Raw genomic sequence first — 26,383 nt, forward strand, 5'->3', positions numbered from 1 at the left:
TACTGTTGTATCACTGTACTGTTGTATCACTGTACTGTTGTATCACTGTACTGTATCACTGTACTGTTGTATCACTGTACTGTTGTATCACTGTACTGTTGTATCACTGTACTGTTGTATCACTGTACTGTTGTATCACTGTACTGTATCACTGTACTGTTGTATCACTGTACTGTTGTATCACTGTACTGTATCACTGTACTGTTGTATCACTGTACTGTTGTATCACTGTACTGTTGTATCACTGTACTGTATCACTGTACTGTTGTATCACTGTACTGTTGTACCACTGTACTGTTGTATCACTGTACTGTATCACTGTACTGTTGTATCACTGTACTGTTGTATCACTGTACTGTATCACTGTACTGTTGTATCACTGTACTGTTGTATCACTGTACTGTTGTATCACTGTACTGTATCACTGTACTGTTGTATCACTGTACTGTTGTATCACTGTACTGTTGTATCACTGTACTGTATCACTGTACTGTTGTATCACTGTACTGTATCACTGTACTGTTGTATCACTGTACTGTTGTATCACTGTACTGTTGTACCACTGTACTGTTGTATTACTGTACTGTTGTATCACTGTACTGTTGTATCATAGTGCTCCGATGTTAAGTTTATTTAAAATGCTAAATTGTTGAAAGCCTGTACACTGCTTTTCATAAAAACATCTGAAACGCCCCACGGTATAAAAAATTATCTAAATTACCTGCATAGCAGTCATCTGAATTTGATCCCTCATTAGACCGGGGGGAACTATTAAAAGAGGGGCTCACACTGTCGGAGGGTGATAGTAAGGTATGGTTTTATATAAAATCACACAACAGCCTTTTCATGTTTTCAGTCTACCATAATTACTCTTTATCAGAGAAGTATCATCTTTAAGTAAAGGTTTAATGCTGTATCGGTAAAACATATCTTGAATATACTTAGATAGATCTAGGAATATTTTCGTTCGATGGAAGTACATAATGACGAGTATTTATATCAATTTTCCGTATATAACTGTAATGGAAATACGGGAAAAAACATATTTAATTAATACAAGCAAAATCACGTAAGCGTGTTATTAACTTATTCATTTATTACTGTAAAAGAACTTTATTTGGCGTACTCAAATTTTAACGGATTTCCGAATTTTAACAGATTAACCCATTGATTAATTGACCCATCAAAATCATTATATACGGAAACAGTATATAGAAAGTACAATTAGCTGGATCATAATTTAGCGTTATGCTTCTACCGCGAAAATAATATCACCGCTAAAATATGTACGTTTGCAGTAATTTCTTACTTATTTTGAAAACAAGATACTAATATCGTCTGTCAGATTATATTTGTTTTTCATTTAGAAAAAAAAAAAAAAAAAAAACATACACAAATTTATATACGGAAAGGAAAAAAGAAAGTTAAGTTTCAAAGGTGTCCGGGCTCTAGGTTGTATTTATGGCATACGTGATATTTTAATATATATTTCTATACGTAAGGACAAATGTTATCTGATTAAAGAAAAAACATTCCATGGCATCAACGCCAAATATTGGAACTTTAGATAAAACCATAATTGCTTAAATATATTATATATCGTTCGTTTCATCGGAGCTTATGGCCAAAAGATTGCAGATGAAACGTAACAAAGGAAGGATGTTCCATCGAGATTTGAACGTAAATTTACATGTAATCACATTTTATAAGAATGTTCTTAATATCTTCATATCATTACACATATCCGAAATTTATATAGACATAAGAATGGCTATACATCCTGTCTATTTGAAAAAATAATGTACTTTCTGCATCCACGTGCAAATTGACTTAAGAAGGAGGCAAGTAATAAGATTTTCTTCTTTGTTCCATCTGCAGCTAAAGCTGTTGTTCCCAATGGGACACTTTGGAACAATTACCGTTAGATCCCTTCTCCCACCTATCCTTTCTTATAATTCCCTATGTGCTCATCTCCGTGTGGCCTTTTCGGTTATTGTGTGAATTTTAAATACCACACAAACAAGAAAAACAACATGGAAAGGATTTTCTTTGGATGCTTGGAATATAAAAAAAATATATATAAAATATTGAAAATATATTAGAAAAGCAAAACTAAACCACATTGATCTGAATTTGTGGAATATGGTAGATGTCATTCCGGTGTTGATATTTAGGTTTATTACTCTAGTTTGAAAATGTCAATGAATAAATTGTCTGAGATTTTCTGATGTTAAATTACATCGGCGTTCATTTTAAAATTCAATTATTGAACATTATTTTCTTTTACCCCCATCGCCTCCTGGATGTCATCAGTTTAGTCCGTATCATTACTGACAATTCCTAGATAGAGGAAATAGCCGTTTTATGCAGCTTAATTCAATTTTGACTCTAATGTTTGTTTTCAATGGTGCTAATATCGTGGGTGTCCCTTGTACGCTCCTTGAAAGGATACAGGCTTTTCATAGTGCGTACAGATTACTAACCGTCATTGTTTGTGATGCAGACAGATGTTTTATTCATGAATGCAATGTATACAGAATGTGCCTCTGTTCTGCTAACAACAAAAGAACAATGAAAAATTGATACACTAATTGTATCATACAACAACACATTACATCGTACGTCAAATTACATTGTAACTTGATTTTGACTCAAGATATAACTAGTCAGAGAGAATCCATTTATATAAATATATTTTGTATATACATTGTATATATATATATATATTTTTTACTTAATTCGATTATTACTTTCAATGTTATATGCAAGTAAAATTTGAAAATTCTAATGTTTTAATGTCATGTTGTCTAAATACTCATAAATGGGTTGCGTAACATTGGTGTGAAAGGGCTTCATATAAGTTGGAAAACTTGTGCCCGATCCCCGTTGTATATTTATGATACAATAAAATATGTTTGAATTAAGTTCTGATATCTCGCGCAGAATGTTTTGTTTTCTGTAAAAAAAGAAATATTTTGAAATGAAAGATTAAGTGTATTTTTTAACCCCACACAATATGCGAAAACATTGCTTATATTGGAACTTGTAATAATATAGACCTAGATGTTGTCCTTTATTTAAGTTACATGTCCGGTAAATTACTTCCGATAAAGTTCCTGCGATAACGCCGGAAACACGGCGATGACGCCAGTAAGCTCAATGCTTACGTGTTCTCGCACAATCTCGCGATATCAGAGATGACCCATAGATGACACAAGCGCGGCAGACTGACGGCTCATCCCGCGCGAACATGCACGTGATAGATCACCCTGGCAAAACGACAGTTTGATTTTAATCATTTTCAAATATATCATACTCGTCTAGACACGAGCGCTCTTTGTGAGAAAAGTAAGTGTCGCCATTATCTACTGGGTATCGATATTCGTCTAAAGGGAAGTAACTTTTGTTAAAACTAGTAATCACATACGGAGATATTTTTTTTACAAAGGCGATGGTAATATAGTCAATGGAAAACATAAACACACGTGATATTTTTTTCAGATTATTGAGGTACATTTTCAAAAAAATATTATTGATTTTTATTATTTTATCTTATTTGATATTCTTTAAGTGTTTTATGGCATTTCATTTGCTGTGGTGTTGAACCGATTTCAAGAAGAAAACACCCGCCGATTATTTTTAATTTTGCCCATATCTCTCGGCTTAATTCTGACCCATGTGCTAGATTTGTTTGAGATATAGACAACATTGATGTTCTGCTTTTAGATAAAATGAACTATTAATAGGACCAATTGTTATCACGTCAATCGCTTTCATTTAAGTAAACACGAAACAACAACATATAATTACAGAGTTATCTACATCAACTGGTTGTCACGTGCGTGCCGCAATTTAATGGATCTATATATAAAATATATATTCCATCCTCTTTATCTATTACTATCAAAAACATATTTATTTTTTCCATGCTACATCTCAAACAAATTATTTTCGATTGAAAACAAGATTAGGCTGTGGTATGTTTTCCTACGTTACCAAAAAATTACATGATTTATGAAATTACCCTTCAACAGTTTGAGCTACATTGTTTTTGAAAAGCAGTGTATACATTGTCGGTGATATAGATATTGAAGCTTTGAATATTTAAACATTTCACATTTCTTTAAGAACAGTACTGTTTTCAGCTCACCTGGTCCGAAGGTCAATATTTTCTTTAAATCGCTACTTGCCCCGACCGTCTGCTTTGAATTTGATGAAATTTGGTATGGAGAATAATTGGGCAAAGAAAGGAGATTTAATGTTTTATGTGGCTCCCTTGGGACCAGAAGGATGGGATTCAATAGGGAAATAGAGGTAAATCCTTTAAATCACTACCAGTCCTGAACGAATATATGAATTTACATGAATGAGTGTAGCTACCATGGGGTCAGAGAGGTAGGGCCGATATGGGAAAACATAGCAAATTCTTTAAAATCATTCCTCTACAATTACAGAAATATCCAGATGAGCGATGCAAGCCCTCTATGCCTCTTGCCCTATGAACTATATGATCAACATCACTTCATACAATAAAAAAAAAAAACATTTTCCCGCTTCACACGCTACTTACTACACATGAAAGTAAGTAATATTTTACTAAGACAATAGGTATCCGTTCTTTTAAGGAATGTTAAAGAACAAAAGGATAGCCTGTTGCCTAATCCATCGCGTGTTATTCTGTCCTACAAATCATGCGTAGGGCTCTAAGTATGTGATATGGTTTAATTAACTTTCGTTTTAGTAGCATATTTTACTGGTATGTTAGACTTCAGAACCAAATCGCGGCGGAACGACATTGGGAAAATTTAAACATTAGCAAGATTTTGATTTAAAGCCGGTACGTCAAACATGTGTTTGAAAGAGTTCATATCTTACATGCAAAAATCTACCATTATATACCAATTATGATATTGCCAGGTGAACATATATGTTTAGAAAACATATGCATGCATTACTTCTAAAGCTCATTGATTAATTTGATTAAAACACACACACATACATTGGAATGTATTCTAGACATTATTCATTTTAATTTCATTTCGAATACTTGAAAATTAAAAAAAAATTAAAATTTTTTTTTTTTTTTTTTTACGAAAGGGGGAGATAACTTTTCTATTTTTTCTTCAATCGGAACCCCTCATACTTTTTTTTAAGTTGACAGCAATCGGAACCCCTCATCATTTTCTACGAAACTAGACTGACAGACGGAGGCCAGGTGTTCCGATTGTTCTTTCCTCCACATCATGCATCAAGTAGGCGGATAACAATTAGCCACTATAATACAGGCAATCAGCACCTCCAGCCATGGTAGTTCTCACTTAACCATCACAAACAAAAACAAAAAAAAGAATCAAACTCAATTTCGTACCGAGGGTCCCGATTTAAACTCTCAATTACCCAAAACCGCGATAAAAATGTCGAGCAAAACAGCAAATTTATGGACATTTAAGCAAATTATCGATCGATTATCTTAATTTGCTGTTGGACTTACATTCATGGATTAACATAAATCCAACATGATAATGGGATTAATTATTGATATCACTTAGCCTTGCTACATCTAATTTAGGGTATAAAATGACGATGTCGTATTCTGTCCGTAATTTTATGAATAATAACGTTATTGACAGCTGTAATTCGTAAATACGTCACAGTGTAGCTCTGTAAACACTGAACAGGTCAAAAAAGTTCAAACAGGATGTCCTTAACAATTATATAAGAATTTAACTGCTGATACTACTTAAGAAAAATCAATTTGGTTGAAATAAAATCATTAGTTCTCCTGAGGATGTCCATGGTTTGTGAGAAAAAAAAATCTTTTTTGCAAACAAGGTTATTAAAGAAAATTAAATCTAAAAAATAATGTTGCGGTAGGTTGAAAAGCGTTCGCTATTGCCTTCAACCTACCCCAGACCTATTCAGACGACTTCGAAGAATTCTTTAATCTAGTCATCGTCATGTCCGTGATATTTGTTAACGAAATTGTGCGACCTGCTACTCAAATGAAGGTCAAAGGGAGGCAATCATTGTAGTTGCTACTGACGCCAGCATAAACTTTTCACATTTTATGTGGATTTTTGACAAATTATATAAATGATTGATCGAGCTATCGCGATGATGAGATGAATGGTATTTAGGATGTGCTAGTCCTAGAGGTCTGCTGTTAGGATGTCGGACAATAGACTGACCATTGTCCGGTCGTGGGGATCAGGAGCAATTTAGTAGTTATACCTTATAACTGTCAGTAGTAGGCTTTGGTTGACAAGTAGAATTTGATTAGGTCTGGATTTCATTTACATTCTATTGAAATAAAAGGATTTTAACTCTGTTTTGAACTAGTTGTAAGTGTTACTAAAAAACCTAGCTGCCTTTACGGACAATTGATTTAACCCTGACTTTACCTACACCGATTTGGTCAAACTTATACCAGATGTCGGTAAAGTCAGGCTTACATCAGGTGTCGGTAAAGTCAGTGTTATATCAGGTGTCGGTAAAGTCAGGTTTATATCAGGTGTCGGTAAAGTCAGGTTTATATCAGGTGTCGGTAAAGTCAGTGTTATACCAGGTGTCGGTAAAAGTCAGTGTTATATCAGGTGTCGGTAAAAGTCAGTGTTATACCAGGTGTCGGTAAAGTCAGTGTTATATCAGGTATCGGTAAAGTCAGTGTTATATCAGGTGTCGGTAAAGTCAGTGTTATATCAGGTGTCGGTAAAAGTCAGTGTTATACCAGGTGTCAGTAAAAGTCAGTGTTATACCAGGTGTCGGTAAAGTCAGTGTTATATCAGGTGTCGGTAAAAGTCAGTGTTATACCAGGTGTCGGTAAAAGTCAGTGTTATATCAGGTGTCGGTAAAAGTCAGTGTTATACCAGGTGTCGGTAAAAGTCAGTGTTATATCAGGTGTCGGTAAAAGTCAGTGTTATACCAGGTGTCGGTAAAAGTCAGTGTTATACCAGGTGTCGGTAAAGTCAGTGTTATACCAGGTGTCGGTAAAGTCAGGGTTATATCAGGTGTCGGTAAAGTCAGGGTTATATCAGGTGTCGGTAAAGTCAGGTTTATATCAGGTGTCGGTAAAGTCAGTGTTATATCAGGTGTCGGTAAAAGTCAGTGTTATATCAGGTGTCGGTAAAAGTCAGTGTTATACCAGGTGTCGGTAAAAGTCAGTGTTATATCAGGTGTCGGTAAAAGTCAGTGTTATATCAGGTGTCGGTAAAAGTCAGTGTTATACCAGGTGTCGGTAAAAGTCAGTGTTATATCAGGTGTCGGTAAAGTCAGTGTTATATCAGGTGTCGGTAAAGTCAGGTTTACATCAGGTGTCGGTAAAGTAAGGGTTATATCAGGTGTCGGTAAAAGTCAGGGTTATATCAGGTGTCGGTAAATTCAGTATTATATCAGGTGTCGGTAAAAGTCAGTGTTATATCAGGTGTCGGTAAAGTCAGTGTTATATCAGGTGTCGGTAAAAGTCAGTGTTATATCAGGTGTCGGTAAAGTCAGTGTTATATCAGGTGTCGGTAAAGTCAGGGTTATACCAGGTGTCGGTAAAGTCAGTGTTATATCAGGTGTCGGTAAAAGTCAGTGTTATATCAGGTGTCGGTAAAAGTCAGTGTTATATCAGGTGTCGGTAAAGTCAGTGTTATACCAGGTGTCGGTTAAGTCAGGGTTATATCAGGTGTCGGTAAAAGTCAGTGTTATACCAGGTGTCGGTAAAAGTCAGTGTTATACCAGGTGTCGGTAAAAGTCAGTGTTATACCAGGTGTCGGTAAAGTCAGTGTTATACCAGGTGTCGGTAAAGTCAGGGTTATATCAGGTGTCGGTAAAGTCAGGGTTATATCAGGTGTCGGTAAAGTCAGGTTTATATCAGGTGTCGGTAAAGTCAGTGTTATACCAGGTGTCGGTAAAGTAAGGGTTATATCAGGTGTCGGTAAAAGTCAGGGTTATATCAGGTGTCGGTAAATTCAGTATTATATCAGGTGTCGGTAAAAGTCAGTGTTATATCAGGTGTCGGTAAAAGTCAGTGTTATATCAGGTGTTGGTAAAGTCAGGGTTATACCAGGTGTCGGTAAAGTCAGTGTTATATCAGGTGTCGGTAAAGTCAGTGTTATATCAGGTGTCGGTAAAAGTCAGTGTTATATCAGGTGTCGGTAAAGTCAGTGTTATATCAGGTGTCGGTAAAAGTCAGTGTTATACCAGGTGTCGGTAAAAGTCAGTGTTATACCAGGTGTCGGTAAAGTCAGGGTTATATCAGGTGTCGGTAAATGTCAGTGTTATACCAGGTGTCGGTTAAGTCAGGGTTATATCAGGTGTCGGTAAAAGTCAGTGTTATACCAGGTGTCGGTAAAAGTCAGTGTTATATCAGGTATTGGTAAAAGTCAGTGTTATATCAGGTGTCGGAAAAAGTCAGTGTTATACCAGGTGTCGGTAAAAGTCAGTGTTATACCAGGTGTCGGTAAAGTCAGTGTTATATCAGGTGTCGGTAAAAGTCAGTGTTATATCAGGTGTCGGTAAAAGTCAGTGTTATATCAGGTGTCGGTAAAAGTCAGTGTTATACCAGGTGTCGGTAAAAGTCAGTGTTATATCAGGTGTCGGTAAAAGTCAGTGTTATATCAGGTGTCGGTAAAAGTCAGTGTTATACCAGGTGTCGGTAAAAGTCAGTGTTATATCAGGTGTCGGTAAAGTCAGTGTTATATCAGGTGTCGGTAAAGTCAGGTTTACATCAGGTGTCGGTAAAGTAAGGGTTATATCAGGTGTCGGTAAAAGTCAGGGTTATATCAGGTGTCGGTAAATTCAGTATTATATCAGGTGTCGGTAAAAGTCAGTGTTATATCAGGTGTCGGTAAAAGTCAGTGTTATATCAGGTGTTGGTAAAGTCAGGGTTATACCAGGTGTCGGTAAAGTCATTGTTATATCAGGTGTCGGTAAAGTCAGTGTTATATCAGGTGTCGGTAAAAGTCAGTGTTATATCAGGTGTCGGTAAAGTCAGTGTTATATCAGGGTGTCGGTAAAAGTCAGTGTTATATCATGTGTCGGTAAAAGTCAGTGTTATACCAGGTGTCGGTAAAAGTCAGTGTTATATCAGGTGTCGGTAAAAGTCAGTGTTATATCAGGTGTCGGTAAAGTCAGTGTTATACCAGGTGTCGGTAAAGTCAGTGTTATATCAGGTGTCGGTAAAGTCAGGGTTATATCAGGTGTCGGTAAAGTCAGGGTTATATCAGGTGTCGGTAAAGTCAGTGTTATATCAGGTGTCGGTAAAAGTCAGTGTTATATCAGGTGTCGGTAAAAGTCAGTGTTATATCAGGTGTCGGTAAAAGTCAGGGTTATATCAGGTGTCGGTAAAGTCAGTGTTATACCAGGTGTCGGTAAAAGTCAGTGTTATATCAGGTGTCGGTAAAGTCAGTGTTATATCAGGTGTCGGTAAAAGTCAGTGTTATACCAGGTGTCGGTAAAAGTCAGTGTTATATCAGGTGTCGGTAAAGTCAGTGTTATATCAGGTGTCGGTAAAAGTCAGGGTTATATCAGGTGTCGGTAAAGTCAGTGTTATACCAGGTGTCGGTAAAAGGTCAGTGTTATATCAGGTGTCGGTAAAAGTCAGTGTTATACTCAGGTGTCGGTAACAAGTCAGTGTTATACTCAGGTGTCGGTAAAAGTCAGTGTTATAATCAGGTGTCGGTAAAAGTCAGTGTTATATCAGGTGTCGGTAAAGTCAGGTTTATATCAGGTGTCGGTAAAGTCAGGTTTATCATCAGGTGTCTGGTAAAGTCAGGTTAGTATCAGGTGTCGGTAAAGTCAGTGTTATATCAGGTGTCGGTAGTCAGGGTTATATCAGGTGTCGGTAAAGTCAGTGTTATATCAGGTGTCGTAAAAGTTCAGTGTTTATATCAGGTGTCGGTAAAAGTCAGTGTTATACCAGGTGTCGGTAAAGTCAGTGTTATATCAGGTGTCGGTAAAGTCAGTGTTATATCAGGTGTCGGTAAAGTCAGTGTTATATCAGGTGTCGGTAAAGTCAGTGTTATATCAGGTGTCGGTAAAAGTCAGTGTTATATCAGGTGTCGGTAAAGTCAGGGTTATATCAGGTGTCGGTAAAGTCAGGGTTATATCAGGTGTCGGTAAAGTCAGTGTTATATCAGGTGTCGGTAAAGTCAGGGTTATATCAGGTGTCGGTAAAGTCAGGGTTATATCAGGTGTCGGTAAAGTCAGGGTTATATAAGGTGTCGGTAAAGTCCAGGGTTATATTCAGGTGTCGGTAAAGTCAGGGTTATATCAGGTGTCGGTAAAGTCAGGGTTATATCAGGTGTCGGTAAAGTCAGGGTTATATCAGGTGTCGGTAAAGTCAGGGTTTATATCAGGTGTCGGTAAAAGTCAGTGTTAAATCAGGTGTCGGTAAAAGTCAGTGTTATATCAGATGTCGGTAAAGTCAGGTTTATATCAGGTGTCGGTAAAGTCAGGTTTATATCAGGTGTCGGTAAAGTCAGTGTTATACCAGGTGTCGGTAAAAGTCAGTGTTATATCAGGTGTCGGTAAAAGTCAGTGTTATACCAGGTGTCGGTAAAGTCAGTGTTATATCAGGTGTCGGTAAAGTCAGTGTTATATCAGGTGTCGGTAAAGTCAGTGTTATATCAGGTGTCGGTAAAAGTCAGTGTTATACCAGGTTTCGGTAAAAGTCAGTGTTATACCAGGTGTCGGTAAAGTCAGTGTTATACCAGGTGTCGGTAAATGTCAGTGTTATACCAGGTGTCGGTTAAGTCAGGGTTATATCAGGTGTCGGTAAAAGTCAGTGTTATACCAGGTGTCGGTAAAAGTCAGTGTTATATCAGGTGTCGGTAAAAGTCAGTGTTATATCAGGTGTCGGTAAAAGTCAGTGTTATACCATGTGTCGGTAAAAGTCAGTGTTATACCAGGTGTCGGTAAAAGTCAGTGTTATATCAGGTGTCGGTAAAAGTCAGTGTTATACCAGGTGTCGGTAAAAGTCAGTGTTATATCAGGTGTCGGTAAAGTCAGTGTTATATCAGGTGTCGGTAAAAGTCAGGTTTATATCAGGTATCGGTAAAGTCAGGTTTACATCAGGTGTCGGTAAAGTCAGTGTTATATCAGGTGTCGGTAAAGTCAGTGTTATATCAGGTGTCGGTAAAGTAAGGGTTATATCAGGTGTCGGTAAAAGTCAGGGTTATACCAGGTGTCGGTAAATTCAGTATTATATCAGGTGTCGTTAAAAGTCAGTGTTATATCAGGTGTCGGTAAAAGTCAGTGTTATATCAGGTGTTGGTAAAGTCAGGGTTATACCAGGTGTCGGTAAAGTCAGTGTTATATCAGGTGTCGGTAAAAGTCAGTATTATATCAGGTGTCGGTAAAGTCAGGATTATATCAGGTGTCGGTAAAGTCAGGGTTATATCAGGTGTCGTTAAAGTCAGGGTTATATTAGGTGTCGGTTAAGTCAGGGTTATATCAGGTGTCGGTAAAGTCAGGGTTATATTAGGTGTCGGTAAAGTCAGGGTTATATTAGGTGTCGGTAAAGTCAGGATTATATCAGGTGTCGGTAAAGTCAGGGTTATATCAGGTGTCGGTAAAGTCAGGGTTATATCAGGTGTCGGTAAAGTCAGCGTTATATCAGGTGTCGGTAAAGTCAGGGTTATATCAGATGTCGGTAAAGTCAGGGTTATATCAGGTGTCGGTAAAGTAAGGATTATATCAGGTGTCGGTAAAGTCAGGGTTATGTCAGGTGTCGGTAAAGTCAGGGTTATATCAGGTGTCGGTAAAGTAAGGGTTATATCAGGTGTCGGGAAAGTCAGGTTTATATCAGGTGTCGGTGAAGTCGTCAGGTTTATATCAGGTGTCGGTAAAGTCAGGTTTATATCAGGTGTCGTTAAAGTCAGGATTATATCAGGTGTCGGTATAGTCATGGTTATATCAGGTGTCGGTAAAGTCAGGTTTACATCAGGTGTCGGTAAAGTCAGTGTTATATCAGGTGTCGGTAAAGTCAGTGTTATATCAGGTGTCGGTAAAGTAAGGGTTATATCAGGTGTCGGTAAAAGTCAGGGTTATACCAGGTGTCGGTAAATTCAGTATTATATCAGGTGTCGTTAAAAGTCAGTGTTATATCAGGTGTCGGTAAAAGTCAGTGTTATATCAGGTGTTGGTAAAGTCAGGGTTATACCAGGTGTCGGTAAAGTCAGTGTTATATCAGGTGTCGGTAAAAGTCAGTATTATATCAGGTGTCGGTAAAGTCAGGATTATATCAGGTGTCGGTAAAGTCAGGGTTATATCAGGTGTCGTTAAAGTCAGGGTTATATTAGGTGTCGGTAAAGTCAGGGTTATATCAGGTGTCGGTAAAGTCAGGGTTATATTAGGTGTCGGTAAAGTCAGGGTTATATTAGGTGTCGGTAAAGTCAGGATTATATCAGGTGTCGGTAAAGTCAGGGTTATATCAGGTGTCGGTAAAGTCAGGGTTATATCAGGTGTCGGTAAAGTCAGGGTTATATCAGGTGTCGGTAAAGTCAGGGTTATATCAGATGTCGGTAAAGTCAGGGTTATATCAGGTGTCGGTAAAGTAAGGATTATATCAGGTGTCGGTAAAGTCAGGGTTATGTCAGGTGTCGGTAAAGTCAGGGTTATATCAGGTGTCGGTAAAGTAAGGGTTATATCAGGTGTCGGGAAAGTCAGGTTTATATCAGGTGTCGGTGAAGTCGTCAGGTTTATATCAGGTGTCGGTAAAGTCAGGTTTATATCAGGTGTCGTTAAAGTCAGGATTATATCAGGTGTCGGTATAGTCATGGTTATATCAGGTGTCGGTAAAGTCAGGATTGTTTCAGATGTCTGTAAAATCAGGTTTGTATCAGGTGTCGGTAAAGTCACGGTTATATCAGGTGTCGGTAAAGTCACGGTTATATCAGGTGTCGGTAAAGTAAGGATTGTATCAGATGTCTGTAAAATCAGGTTTGTATCAGGTGTCGGTAAAGTCACGGTTATATCAGGTGTCGGTAAAGTCACGGTTATATCAGGTGTCGGTAAAGTAAGGATTGTATCAGATGTCTGTAAAATCAAGGATTGATCAAGTTTATATAAAGAGTGTCATCAGGTATCGATAAAGTCTGGGTCTTTCCGTCAATAAATTTCTTAATTCCGATTTAATCGTATCCGTTACTGGCTGCTGTGTTAGCTGAGTACGATATTAATTAGCATATTAAATAACCATAATATACAGGTAAGTTTCTTAACTGCATTCTAGGTTGAATAAATGTGCACCTGATCCCGTCAGTGTCAACGGCTGCACATCCCGCCGTATTTATAATATTTTGAACACGACTTTTTAATGTTTAGCTGCCATGTAACTCCGATTTTATTGCCCAGGTATTATAAATTAGTCATGCTGACAATGATTGTAACTAAACGAATAAAATAAATTCGTGCACGACGTACAAAAAATAAGTCACAATGTATGTTTCTAAATTTATCAGCCACAAGTGTGGTCTTCGTCATTGAAACGTTTGTATCTTATATCGATACAGCATTATGTCTATCGTTCACCATTTGACCTCTATGATGTCAAAATTGAATAAAGCTCTTGTAACATGTATTGTTTTGTTCTTAAAAAAAACGAGGATATGTAAGCGATAATGTTATGTCACTTTATACACCACAATGCGCATGCCCCTATTCTTGTTTGACAAACCCGGAAATTGAACATTGAAAGTCCGTTTTTTGTTTCAGAATTTTTTGCGATAAATATGTTTTTTCTCAAATATTCACGTAATGCATACATTGGTTATGCATGATATCGGTACGTTTGTAGACTTGTACGAGTGAGGAGTGCCGATCGGGATAAGTAATTCCTGTATGCCTAGAATATTGGTGTGGACATATTCTGTGTGAGTTATGGATTACTTTGGCCTGGTACTTCTGATGCTGTGGACGATGGGAATTGAAGCACAGTATAATCCCAATCATGGTAAGATAGTGGTACCAAGGGAAAAATATTGTCACAACAACAGGAAAGTGACTTAATTAGCATTATCAATATTAATTAGCACAAAGGTTACTTCATCGTAAACCTTGTATTACGGGAATTAAACTTTTTTTTCTAGATTTTGGTAAAACAAGAGCCGATACTTAAGTGCTTGCTACCGAAATTGATAAGTCAGCATTTAAACGAACAGTTTTTTTAATCTACACTTTGTATTTTTGTCTACGCCCCCTGTCTTTGTCGTAAGAGTCAATTTTTTTCGTGATATCCTTGTTTCACTGACAGTGAGTTTGTAATACCATGTGTCTTACTTTTCTGTTCCATACCATGTGTCTTAAAGATAACTGTGATATCGTGTGTCTTAAAGATAACTGTGATATCGTGTGTCTGAAAGATAACTGTGATATCATGTGTCTTAAAGATAACTGTGATATCATGTGTCTTAAAGATAACTGTGATATCATGTGTCTTAAAGATAACTGTGATATCATGTGTCTTAAAGATAACTGTGATATCGTGTGTCTTAAAGATAACTGTGATATCGTGTGTCTTAATGTCCACAATGATATATTGTGACTGAATTTTCAGTAAAATTGTGTGTCTTAATATTCACTCTGATATCATGTGTCTTAATTTTCACTGCAATTTGTTTGTCTAAGTTTTCACTGCGATATCGTGTGTCTTAAATTCACTGTCATATCGTTGTTCTTATTTTTCACTTTGTTGTGTGTCTTAATTTTCACGGCGATATTGTGTGTCTTAATTTTCACTGCGATATTGTGTGTCTTAATTTTCACAGTGAAATCGTATGTCTTAATTTTCATCATGATATCGTGTGTTTTAATGTTCAATGCGATATAATGTGTCTTAATTTTTATTGCGATATTGTGTCTTAATTTTCACAGTGACATCGTATGTCTTAATTTTCACTGCGATATTGTATGTCTTAATTTTCATCGTGATATCGTGTGTCTTGATTTTCAACGTGAAATCTTTTGCCTTGATTCTAATAATGATACAGAAGTGTCTTCATTTCACTGCAATATCATGTTCTTAGTAAGTAATTTCCCGTCCTTCACGGAAATGTATAATCCTTCTGAGGTTCCTTTATCACTTTGTTTTGACGTTGTATACAGCACACCGTCAGTGTTCCAGACTGAGTCCCATGCCGTGTTGTCCTCACGGTTTCCCCATACCTGGAAGGATCCGATGTCCAATGGCGCGTTGTCCGATGGGATTTTCCTGTCATACTCACGTGCTGAATAGATGGGGAGTCTGCTGTAGGAACACCCTCACAATTAACCAGCGACCCAGGAACACAGGGGCCACATCCAACGGTAGGTTGTCGGGGTCAAGGTCAAACAAGGGTAAAAAGGTGTATCACACCATAAACGCGTGATTGGCGAAGTGAAATGAAGGTCAAGGATAGAAGAAATATCTTTGACAAATGGAAGTTACGGTGTTTTGAAACCAAGAATATGCTGTTTTATATTTTCATTTTTATACAACACAATGGAATAATTTTGTGCATTTTTGTGGTGAGAAACGATCTGTTGGTGTAGATCGTGTAAAACCACAGGGAAAGACGACACATGATTGGTTAACAAAAGATAGTCGTTTCTAAATCCATACCAACTCCCAAACGACTTAAAAAATAAAGATCGACCCCTCTTCTAACCAGATTCAACCAATAATACATAAATTTCGTTTAAATAAATTAGATTATAAAAAGGGAAAAAATCACATCACCATTGCTCATTTCCGTTGGTTTTTTTAGTATTTTTTTTTTTTTTTTTGTCTTTTTTTTGTCTTTTTTTGTCTTTTTTTTTTTTTAGTTTTCGTCTAAATTAAAGATATTTCCAGATGATCGTTGCTTTTCTTTCTTGGGACGTTTAAAATGCTTGGAAGCCATATATTACAGTCAAAAGGCCTCGGATCAGTTGGTTGAATATACATTGTATGAAAAGTTGTCGGAAGAAAGACAGAGAGAACGAGAATTCGATTATAGCATTATATCCTTGCCAGAGTTATAGCAGGTGTCTGTTATGTCAGGGTTTACCTTGTAACATTTCCAGGCGTTGCCCGTCCGATGTCCCGCACAATGTCAACAACCTGTACATCACAGAGTAACCTCCCCTGTTGTCAATTCGGTCAGCCGATGGCGGGAATTGACTGTCAGGTACAGCGATGTTCCAATGGCTACACGTGCTTTACCCACACGGCCGGACAATGGGCAGTCTGTTGTCCAATGTCCCAACAGCAGACGTCTAGGACAGGTACTGAGTAAATTCAAATTGGTCAAAAAGTTAATATCACGCATGTTTATCATTGTGGTAGCTAGAACAATGATGCGATACACGTATGAGAATCCGTTTAATGAGAAAACAGAAAAAAATATTTATACACAAATTATAGTATTCATCTTAAATTTTGTTTCACATGTTCTACCTAAATCAATTCTAAATTAATTTACCCAATTTTTGACTCTCAAATATGAAAGTTGTGTATTTGGCCAATGTTGTCATAATTACCACAAATTTGTCCACTTACAACTGAAGGTATGTGTGGGATTAAATGTAGCACGTCTTGCTGTTTCATAGCTTATCTTGACGTCAATTAAGCCACAGGCCGTAATTTAGTCAATGCCAGCAATGTTTTGCAGGTACAGGCCGTAATTTAGTCAAAGCCAGCAATGTAATGCATGTACAGGCCGTAATTTAGTCAATGCCAATAATGTTTTGCAGGTAAGGTCGTAATTTAGTCAATGCCAGCAATGTATTGCAGGTACAGGCCGTAATTTAGTCAATGCCAGCAATGTATTGCAGGTACAGGCCGTAATTTAGTCAATGCCAGCAATGTTATGCAGGTACAGGCCGTAATTTAGTCAAAGCCAGCAATGTAATGCATGTACAGGCCGTAATTTAGTCAATGCCAATAATGTTTTGCAGGTAAGGTCGTAATTTAGTCAATGCCAGCAATGTATTGCAGGTACAGGCCGTAATTTAGTCAATGCCAGCAATGTAATGCAGGTACAGGCCGTAATTTATTCAATGCCAGCAATGTATTGCAGGTACAGGCCGTAATTTAGTCAATGGCAGCAATGTATTGCAGGTACAGGCCGTAATTTAGTCAAAGCCAGCTATGTATTGCAGGCACAGGCCGTAATTTAGTCAATGTCAGCAATGTACTGTAGGTACAGGCCGTAATTTAGTCAATGCAAGCAATATAATGCAGGTACAGGCCGTAATTTAGTCAATGCCAGCAATGTATTGCAGGTACAGGCCGTAATTTAGGCAATGCCAGCAATGTATTGCAGGTACAGGCCGTAATTTAGTCAATGCTAGCAATGTATTGTAGGTACAGGCCGTAATTTAGTCAAAGTCAGCAATGTAATGCATGTACAGGCCGTAATTTAGTCAAAGCCAGCAATGTATTGTAGGTACAGGTCGTAATTTAGTCAATGTCAGCAATATATTGTAGCTACAGGCCATAATTTAGTCAAAGCCAATAATGTTTTGCAGGTACAGGCCATAATATAGTCGATGCCAGCAATGTATTGCAGGTACAGGCCGTAATTTAGTCAATGCCAGCAATATAATGCAGGTACATGCCGTAATTTAGTCAATGCCAATAATGTTTTGCAGGTAAGATCGTAATTTAGTCAATGCCAGCAATGTATTGCAGGTACAGGCCGTAATTTAGTCAATGCCAGCAATGTATTGCAGGTACAGGCCATGATTTAGTCAAAGCCAGCAATGTATTGTAGGTACAGGCCGTAATTTAGTCAATGTCAGCAATATATTGTAGCTACAGGCCATAATTTAGTCAAAGCCAGCCATGTATTGCAGGCACAGGCCGTAATTTAGTCAATGCCAGCAATGTATTGCAGGTACAGGCCGTAATTTAGTCAATGCCAGCAATGTATTGCAGGTACAGGCCGTAATTTAGTCAATGCCAGCAATGTATTACAGGTAGAGGCCGTAATTTAGTCAATGCCAGCAATGTATTGCAGGTACAGGCCGTAATTTAGTCAAAGCCAGCAATGTATTGCAGGCACAGGCCGTAATTTAGTCAATGTCAGCAATGTATTGCAGGTACAGGCCGTAATTTAGGCAATGCCAGCAATGTATTGTAGGTACATGCCGTAATTTAGTCAATGCCAGCAATGTATTGTTTTTAACATAGTTTACGAATTCGTTCAACACAAGCAAGCAGGCAAACAAACTTCAAGATGGCTGTTTTGGATGTTCATCTTTTCAGATTTCTTTACAAATTTCCATCTGCCTTTCAAACTGTTTCCATTTGACAATCGAATAACCGACTTACAAATATGGCATTTGGAATTTTTAATAGAATAATTCCACGCTTCCGTTCAGTCAATGCAACAAAATCTATGATCTTTTTGACAACTATCGCGATATGAGCGTAAGTAGACATTTGAATCGCTTTTCTTTGACCTATTTGGTGTTGTCACATCTTATTTGCAGATTTAGCCGTAATATATGCGGGGGCTGCGATATTTCAGTCGGTTAGAGCGCCGGCCGCGTAAGCACGGGTGAAGATCTGAGGTGTGTGGTTCGACGCTCCTAAACCGTGTCGGTTTGTGTTCCTCGGGGAATCTTTGTTGTGAAACTTTCCCCTAATTGCTCTGGATGACATGTGTCATGCCTCTTGTATGTTGTTAAGTGAGGTAGTCACCAACTACTACAATGAGACACCGCCTCAAAATGACCCTGGCTGTTCACGGGACGATAACCAAGCAAACACACAAACACAAAATATACATGTATACGTTAAAACTTTCAACAAGAGCAATTTGATGAATTCATGTAATGAGATAGATAATATCGTGTGTGGACATTGATAAAACAGAAACCTACGTACTCGTGTCACCAAATATAAACAAACTTCCGGTAAAAACACACACACACACAAATTAAAAACAAAAAACAAAAAAAACAAAAAAAAAACACGCGACAATTAAAAAAGTCTTGTTCAAATTAATTAGTTTCTTTCCATTTCCCAGTTGTGGTGGTTCCCGGTCCAATGGGTATTAATCCGTCCGGACCACTGGTGATTTCCGGTCCGGGGTTCAGCCCTGGTCCTACGCCCGCAGGTCCATCTATACCGCAGGAAACGCAGATTATCGGAATGACGTCATGTTCCTCCAACAGCCCGACGCCATGTTGCCCTTCCGGAACACCGATTCCAGGGACAAACTGTCGGTTCGGCTCCTGTCCTGCTGGATCCTCGTGCAACGTACACGAGGCAGATGCGTGGGCTGTCTGCTGTCCCGACACTTCACGTGAGTTAGACATTCACTAGCGAAACGGTGTAAACTTACATTCATGATATATGAGTCACACTAGGTGAGGTTATGATTTACAAATAAAAACTTGTTAGATTGTATTTATTGTTACTATAAATGCATCATTGGTGACAAAAACCCAGCTTGCATTTATAGTGACAATAAATACAATCTAAAAAGCGTTTAATTGTTATATTTACATTTGTATATGTTAAACAATTTATTTCTTAAATAAATACGTCCTTTATTTTCACATATTTTCCTGTATGTTGATTTGACGAAATATCATCTGTAAATCAAATTCTTTTCTGGGATTTGCAACCAATCTGACACACAGTACAAAGCTTGTCGTGAGGATGATCAACATAGCGCCAAAAGGACTTCATAGAAACGCAATTGTCCTCAATCTGATTCCTCGCTGCGTTTGATTCACTCATAACGCATAGGAAAGTATTTCCGTGACATTGATGAAAATGGCGTATCAATAACGTCATGTGATCTTGACTTCATCTATACGCTCATAGATGCAGCCTGGATTAACAATGAGGAGATGGGAGACTGCAGCGCCAATTGTTTAAATTGCCAAAAGTGACCTACCGCTATATTCACTCCTAAACATTTATATACAATTGTTTGTTTTCAATATTCGCCGCTGTAAGTGTAGTTTAGCTGGTGAATTATGTTATTTCATTTGGAATTTAAGTTCAACATGTATTTTGTTCGTGATATGCTAGGAATGGTTGCAATGTATTAATCTGAATTCCAAAGTCAGATAGAACCAATGCTTAATCTCGTTACGAAAACGAGGCTGATGGAAACGTATTCTACTGTATGTATGACGTCATGGTGAAATTTCACTTACAGAGCCTAGGCCTTCATGCAGTCGGATGAGTAACGTTGCTTGCTGTCAGGTAGGATCGCCCCTACCCGGAATCCAGTGTCGCGTGCAGGCCTGTCCCCCGGGATATACTTGTAACTCCCACGTAGGCAACCGCTGGGCCGTATGCTGTCAGGATTCAAACACCGGTAACCTTTCATTATTTCCTATCTTCATATAACCCTGGCTGTTAGCCACCTTAAGACAAAAAAAGATATATATATACATGTGTGAATCATTTATATGGATCAACGAAAAGTTGCCGATGTCAATAATTATAAATTAACGAAAAACTATCAAATTTAAACCAAGTACAGTAAGTTTTACATCCATGTGTCCATTACTACTTTCTCAGATTTAATTGGGCAATGTAGTGTCCAGCTTGACCAAGTAATCACTTCCCAATTTTTGGCATAATATCGAAAGCGAGACAACTTCAACGTGTACGACGTATCTGGTCCCGGATCAGTTTTAACAAACTTTTTTTTTAAATTATTCTTTTTAACCAAACCGAAGCATTTTCTGAAAGATTTGTGACTTTGAAAGCTTCCTGAAGAATGGCGACAAAAATAATGTTCAAATATGCATAAAACAAGTACTTGAAGGTAAATAATCTAATTTTGAATTATTTGGAGTCATTATTTTGATTTGTCTGTCCTGTAGCCGTATCGACACAAACTTGCAGTGTGAACGATGCGAACGCTTGCTGTCCCCGGGGAGAGATGATCCCCGGGACCCAGTGCCGCACACGTCCATGCCTGAACAACCAGTATTGTAGCTCGAACCCTCAGGGCAGATGGGCAGTGTGCTGTCAGGAGTTCACCAACTCCCAAACAGGTATTACAAACTACACATCAGCGCATCAATGAACCTGTTATAGACACCAACCAACAATGCAATTGTTTTTTTCCATAGACTTTAGTGTTAACGTTTTGGAGTATATCATTAAAATTCTTGAATTCATTATGGCAATTATGGTTTATAACAAAAGGTTAGGGTCTCATATCACACTTAATAAAAACAAGTTGGGTTCTTCAGCCCAAACTTTTTCCAGAGTAGCCATTTTGAAAATGGGTGAATTTCGCAGTAAAAATTCTCAAAGATCTGAAATGTTTACCTGTTAATTATTATGACCTGATATTTTGAAAAAAAAAATCAATCGGACTTACGAAATTAATATCAACATTTCCTATGGATAGTTACCTTCAAGCTACATATCTATTTTGTAACTTCAAGACATACTGGCAAATCAGTGGCTGCCAGACATTTTATCCCTGGCTCAATACAGGGAATGGTTGGTTGTTCCGTATACGTAACAAGAAAGACAACTCCTATTTATCGTATGTTCTATGCAGGAATACAACAGCCCGTTCAGATCGGTATCCCCTCCTGCACGGCCAGCAGTCCAACTCCGTGTTGTAGCCGGGGTGAACCCCTCAACAGAGCGCAGTGTAGGACCAGAGGGTGTCCTCCGGGGTATACCTGTAATGGAAGCACGGTAACCGGATGGACGGCTTGTTGTCCTACTGATGGACCCCCGAGTATGTATAATGTAATTCCTTTTAAACTTTTATAATGATATCATATCGATAATGAACCTGTGTTCGGTCAATATGGTGCGATACCAACATGTTAAAAAATATTGACGGTGGACGAAGCCTGGGGTCATTTTATTTTTTTTACATCAGGTTGACATACACAATATTAACCGAATTAAAAGTTTCCTATATATATATATATATTTTTTTTTTTTTTACTGTTTTACTTTTTTTACCAGTTATTTAGCTACTGACTTTGATTGTATACATGTATATTATCTGAACATTCCGACAAAATACACACACTTATCAACGTATTGTTTCCTTAGCACGATACAAAAACATTTTGACAAATAAAATGTCTTAACTGTAAGTTTCCGAGCTAAGACTGTATCATATGATCGACATTGAAGTTCTCAGTATTGCAATTTAGGTTGTAATCCGGGGTCAATATAGCCCGGTGTTTAGAAACATAGAGTTCATATATTAGATATCTACGGCGATCTCTTATCCAGTCAGAAAAAGGGAAAATCTTGACATATGTAACATACATATATGGATTGAATAGATTTTTTAAATTTTCATTGCGGCTATGAATACCAGTAGCTAGCTACATATCCCGTGGCGCGCGGTAGCGCGCCTCGGAAGATATGTAGCTAGCTACTGGTATCCATAGCCGCAATGAAAATTAAAAAAATCTATTCAATTCATATATTTACATAACCTTGATTTAAAAAAATTGTATCGAGAAAACGAGAAATTTTATTAAAAAGAAAAATTTGTCATGTATACGACGAAACGCCAAATTATTAGAACAGCCGGGAGATCCCGCCTATGCACCATCGTTTACCGTGTCCTTCCGCTCCGCAGTTTGCAGTAGTTTATTTATTTATTTTTTGCTTGTTATTTAAAACAAAGAGACATGAAATAACATCGGATACAATAATTTGTGTTAAATTAGATTTAATTTATGTAAATAGATTACAAAGAAAACATAATTTACGGGAATGAAACGAGGACTATTTTTCAAGCGTATTGATATTTTTCTGATGTTATGTGTGGAAAATCAGCACGAGAGACAATGTTTTCATACGGTTTTCATAGTGTATTCATGGTCATATGTTTGTTGTTTTCACTTGGTATGTTCATATCAGCAAACCACATTAGGAATGTAAATATATCAACATGTACGTTTAATTACAGCCCCGGTTCCTATGATGGTGACAAACACGTGTTCTAGACAAAGCCCTCGCCCGTGTTGTAGAAGGGGCAACCCCCTGCAGCCGTGCCAGTTACAGAATTGTCCATCCGGGTTCGAATGTCACACTCACATCACAAATGCTTGGTCAGTTTGTTGTGCCGAGACCGTGGACATGGTTCCCCAGATTGCCGTCAGACCACCATCACGTAAGTGCTGTATATTCCACGCTTTCATGTTATCAAGATGTAATTTTCTAGACGTAAATTTATACGCGCTTTACCATTGTTTTCCCAATATGATGATTAGTTTAAGATGGGACTAAGAAGTATAAACATTCGCCGTCATTAATTAATGTGTCGTTTGCAGTCTGTAACTTCCGCTGTTAGAATTCACGTCACTTCCGGTTTGTGACTTCCTTATAATTTGTCAGATTTTGCAGTCATCCCTGTCTGTGAGCTCCCTTGTTAAAAGATTGAGTAATTTCCTGTCAGTGGCATCTGTTGGAGACACTTCCGGTTCATGACTTCCGTTTTAGGTAAATTGGTCATTCATTATGGTTTATCTTGTGATACGCTCTCCATGATTTCCAAAGAAGGATGCAATCATGTTATACACGTGTTTCCCTAGATCCCATTTGCTCGTCCCAGAGCCCAACTCCTTGTTGTGGACGTGGTAGCCCCCTAGCGGGATTCAATTGCCAGTTCCAAGTCTGTCCCGCGGCGCACGAATGTCACGTGGGCGATGGCGAGAGATGGTTCGTTTGTTGTCCCGGCCAAAATACAGGTACATACAGGTGCAAATATCAAAAGTACCTAAAAATCTCTCAAACAAACAGATGGTATAAAACTGTATTCCACACTCCCTACCACGTCCACAACAAGAACACAACATCAACTGTTCAAGTGCAATAGGTTTTTAAATGTGTTTCTATATCGCATAGCCTTTCGCATGTCTCCGAAGTGCGCTCTTGAAAGAGTTAATGATGGCAGCGTTCTCACTTTTTATATGTCTTTTCTAATTATAACATCCACGATGGATGCCTTCAAAGTATACGCATGATAATGTTACGTCCTTATTTCATGAAACTGGCGCGACTCGACGACTGTACCAAAGTAGTTCGCAAGTTTGAAGATTAATTAAAACTAGTACTAGGATACACCGTAACCTCCATGCGCAGAGAAGAAAAAAACCAAAGAGAAAGTCACAAGGCACGAACTAATTTGCCTGTCGATATTACGGCTAATTAAATGTTCTCGTACAACCTTTTTTTCTGTTATGCACTGCCGTCAGTGTATGGCAGGAATTCAAACCAGTTACAACACATATTTACCATTTTCATTTGATCTCCGGCACACAGCAGGAAGCTTGCTATAACCAATAATATTTTCAACAATAGAGTCGATTATGGTAAGAAAAATCCGGATTCGGATGATAGTGTTTAAATAAATAGCAAAACCTCTCACTACAGGGAGATGAATCAATGAGGTAAGTCGGAGGTTATCTCATCAGTGGAAACATATTGTCTGGAATCTTAAACATAGTTGAGAGACACAGAACAGCGGATGTCATTTTTAATGATAGTAGATGATATTCAAGTATATGATTTTATCCGCAAATTAAGATGTATGCATGATGAATGTTGCGTGAATCTCCTCGTACGGGAGGAAACCAATTCTACACTATTTTCTATTTATTTGTTATTTTTGTTTTCAACAACAAAATTATTCTGAACCTGAAAAAAAAAATCAACATCTTGGTCAATTTCGTCATTGCTCGGAATCCGACTCAAGACGGAAACGGTCGAAGTCTTGCAATTGGACTTATGTCATTCGCCTGATCTTTAGTCGTACATACTAATGTATTTGTTCATTGCTTGAAAACATCCATCTCTCTATCGTATTCTTATCTGTCCATTCGCTGTCCACAGCCGCACAGTCCTCTTGCAGACGACAGAATGTCCAGCCATGTTGTGCAATAGGACGTCCCGTACCGGGCATTGACTGTCGCGCACAAAGCTGTCCGTTTGGCTACGCGTGTTCAACAAACCCGGTGGGACTTTGGGCCGTCTGTTGTACTCGACTCGCGTAAGTACAGGATACGTACCGAATCTTATACAAATCAGGTGTTGATTACTTTACCATATATGTGCAGGTTCTTGGGATAAAGCCAGGAAGAGGGTTATAACATTGTTTAAGGGAGCTGCTCTTAAGGGGTGCATTTCTAAACGGGATGATAAGGATATCATTTGGTTTTGCACATATGAGAGTTTCATACCATATCGAAAATATATTACATTATTTATGAAATGGGCATTTCTTTTAAAGCTGATTTCAACTATGTTTTAACGTTCTGACTTCGTTTTTCATTAGTTATGTCACAATTTTTATTTTAAAGTTTATATTTGTATGACGTCATTGGATTATGACGCCACAGTTAAAACCATTGAGCCAATCACAGAACTTTAGACTGGATGTATCATTATTGGAACATATTTATGACACAATTGATTTAATGGTATTTTGTTATTGATAAAAGATAAGCTATGTGATTAAAGTTTTGGTTGTACTCAGAAATATTATATAGATAGATTCTGATAAATATGCATTGTACTCTAATAAGGCATCTGTGTATACGTACGCCCTGATGATAAGAAAGCCGTAATAATGATAATAGAACTCCGTATCATATGCGTCATAACTATACATCAAAGATAGATTAACCTGATACCTATATATTAATTACTTACTCTACGTGAAGCATCCGGAAATACATCTTAATTCATGCCCGGATGTTGAGTTTGCTTGATAGCTTGATGTTGAGGTTCATCGTTGCCCGGATATTGAACTTTGTTCATGCCCGGATGTAAAGCTGTATCAATACTGTATATTGGTGAATTGTTGTAACAATCTCTCGCGCAGTGCATTTCGGCCGTAATGCATTCTGGGAAAGATTGTGCTATTTGACTAGGTATTGTCAGGCATAGCGACTGTGGAATTTCCTTTGTTTCTATTTCAGGGCATCCTAGGCGAGCACGGTTGAGGAATGTCTACACATTTTGGACATGTTTTGTAATCTAAGCTGAAATAAACCATCTATTCAATACAATATATAACTTGTTGTACATAGTAAGGATAAAAGAAATACGTTATATCCTTCTGCAAATAGAAACGGGCTTCCATTATTTTTTTTTTTTTTTTTCCATCTTTTTCTCTGTTAATCTCAATCATGATACAACTACCATGCATTTTACAAGACTGCATCAAAACTTAAATTAAAAAGTCCCTGGAAACCATGAAATTGAGGACACACATCTCTAGTGATGCCGGTGGAACGCATCTCGTAATTACGTACTCTAGCATCTTAACTCAATCCAATGTTCAAAGCTCCCCGCATCTCCGGAATCCAGGTTTTTTTCTCCTTCTTCTCTGCACTGTAAACTTGAAATTATTGATTCGACAACAATGTTAACTTTATTTATTTTCAAGCAATTACAAAATAAGTTATATCC

The 26,383-nt window shown here is 37.8% G+C and overlaps 1 protein-coding gene across 1 annotated transcript; it reads left to right on the plus strand.

Annotated features, from left to right (window-relative positions):
* Positions 1–13,780: 13,780 nt before the first annotated feature.
* Positions 13,781–25,980, plus strand: LOC117335350 (uncharacterized protein ZC84.1-like). Its single transcript, XM_033895287.1, has 10 exons — positions 13,781–13,936; positions 15,088–15,288; positions 16,027–16,227; positions 18,978–19,256; positions 20,124–20,285; positions 20,800–20,973; positions 21,492–21,677; positions 22,878–23,081; positions 24,803–24,959; positions 25,891–25,980. The coding sequence occupies exons 1-10, from the start codon at positions 13,864–13,866 to the stop codon at positions 25,898–25,900; spliced, it is 1,647 nt and encodes a 548-aa protein (XP_033751178.1). The 5' UTR covers positions 13,781–13,863; the 3' UTR covers positions 25,901–25,980.
* Positions 25,981–26,383: the final 403 nt, after the last annotated feature.

The sequence above is a fragment of the Pecten maximus genome, chromosome 10 (assembly GCF_902652985.1).
Source record: "Pecten maximus chromosome 10, xPecMax1.1, whole genome shotgun sequence".
Lineage (NCBI taxonomy): Eukaryota > Metazoa > Mollusca > Bivalvia > Pectinida > Pectinidae > Pecten > Pecten maximus.

Excerpts from the sequence above, each read along its gene's own strand:
- LOC117335350 (XM_033895287.1), top strand. The coding sequence starts at position 13,864 with ATGGATTACTTTGGCCTGGTACTTCTGATGCTGTGGACGATGGGAATT. Across the intron at positions 20,974-21,491 it reads GTTCACCAACTCCCAAACAG|GAATACAACAGCCCGTTCAG; the intron begins GTATTACAAACT and ends TGTTCTATGCAG. Across the intron at positions 23,082-24,802 it reads TGCCGTCAGACCACCATCAC|CCGCACAGTCCTCTTGCAGA; the intron begins GTAAGTGCTGTA and ends CGCTGTCCACAG.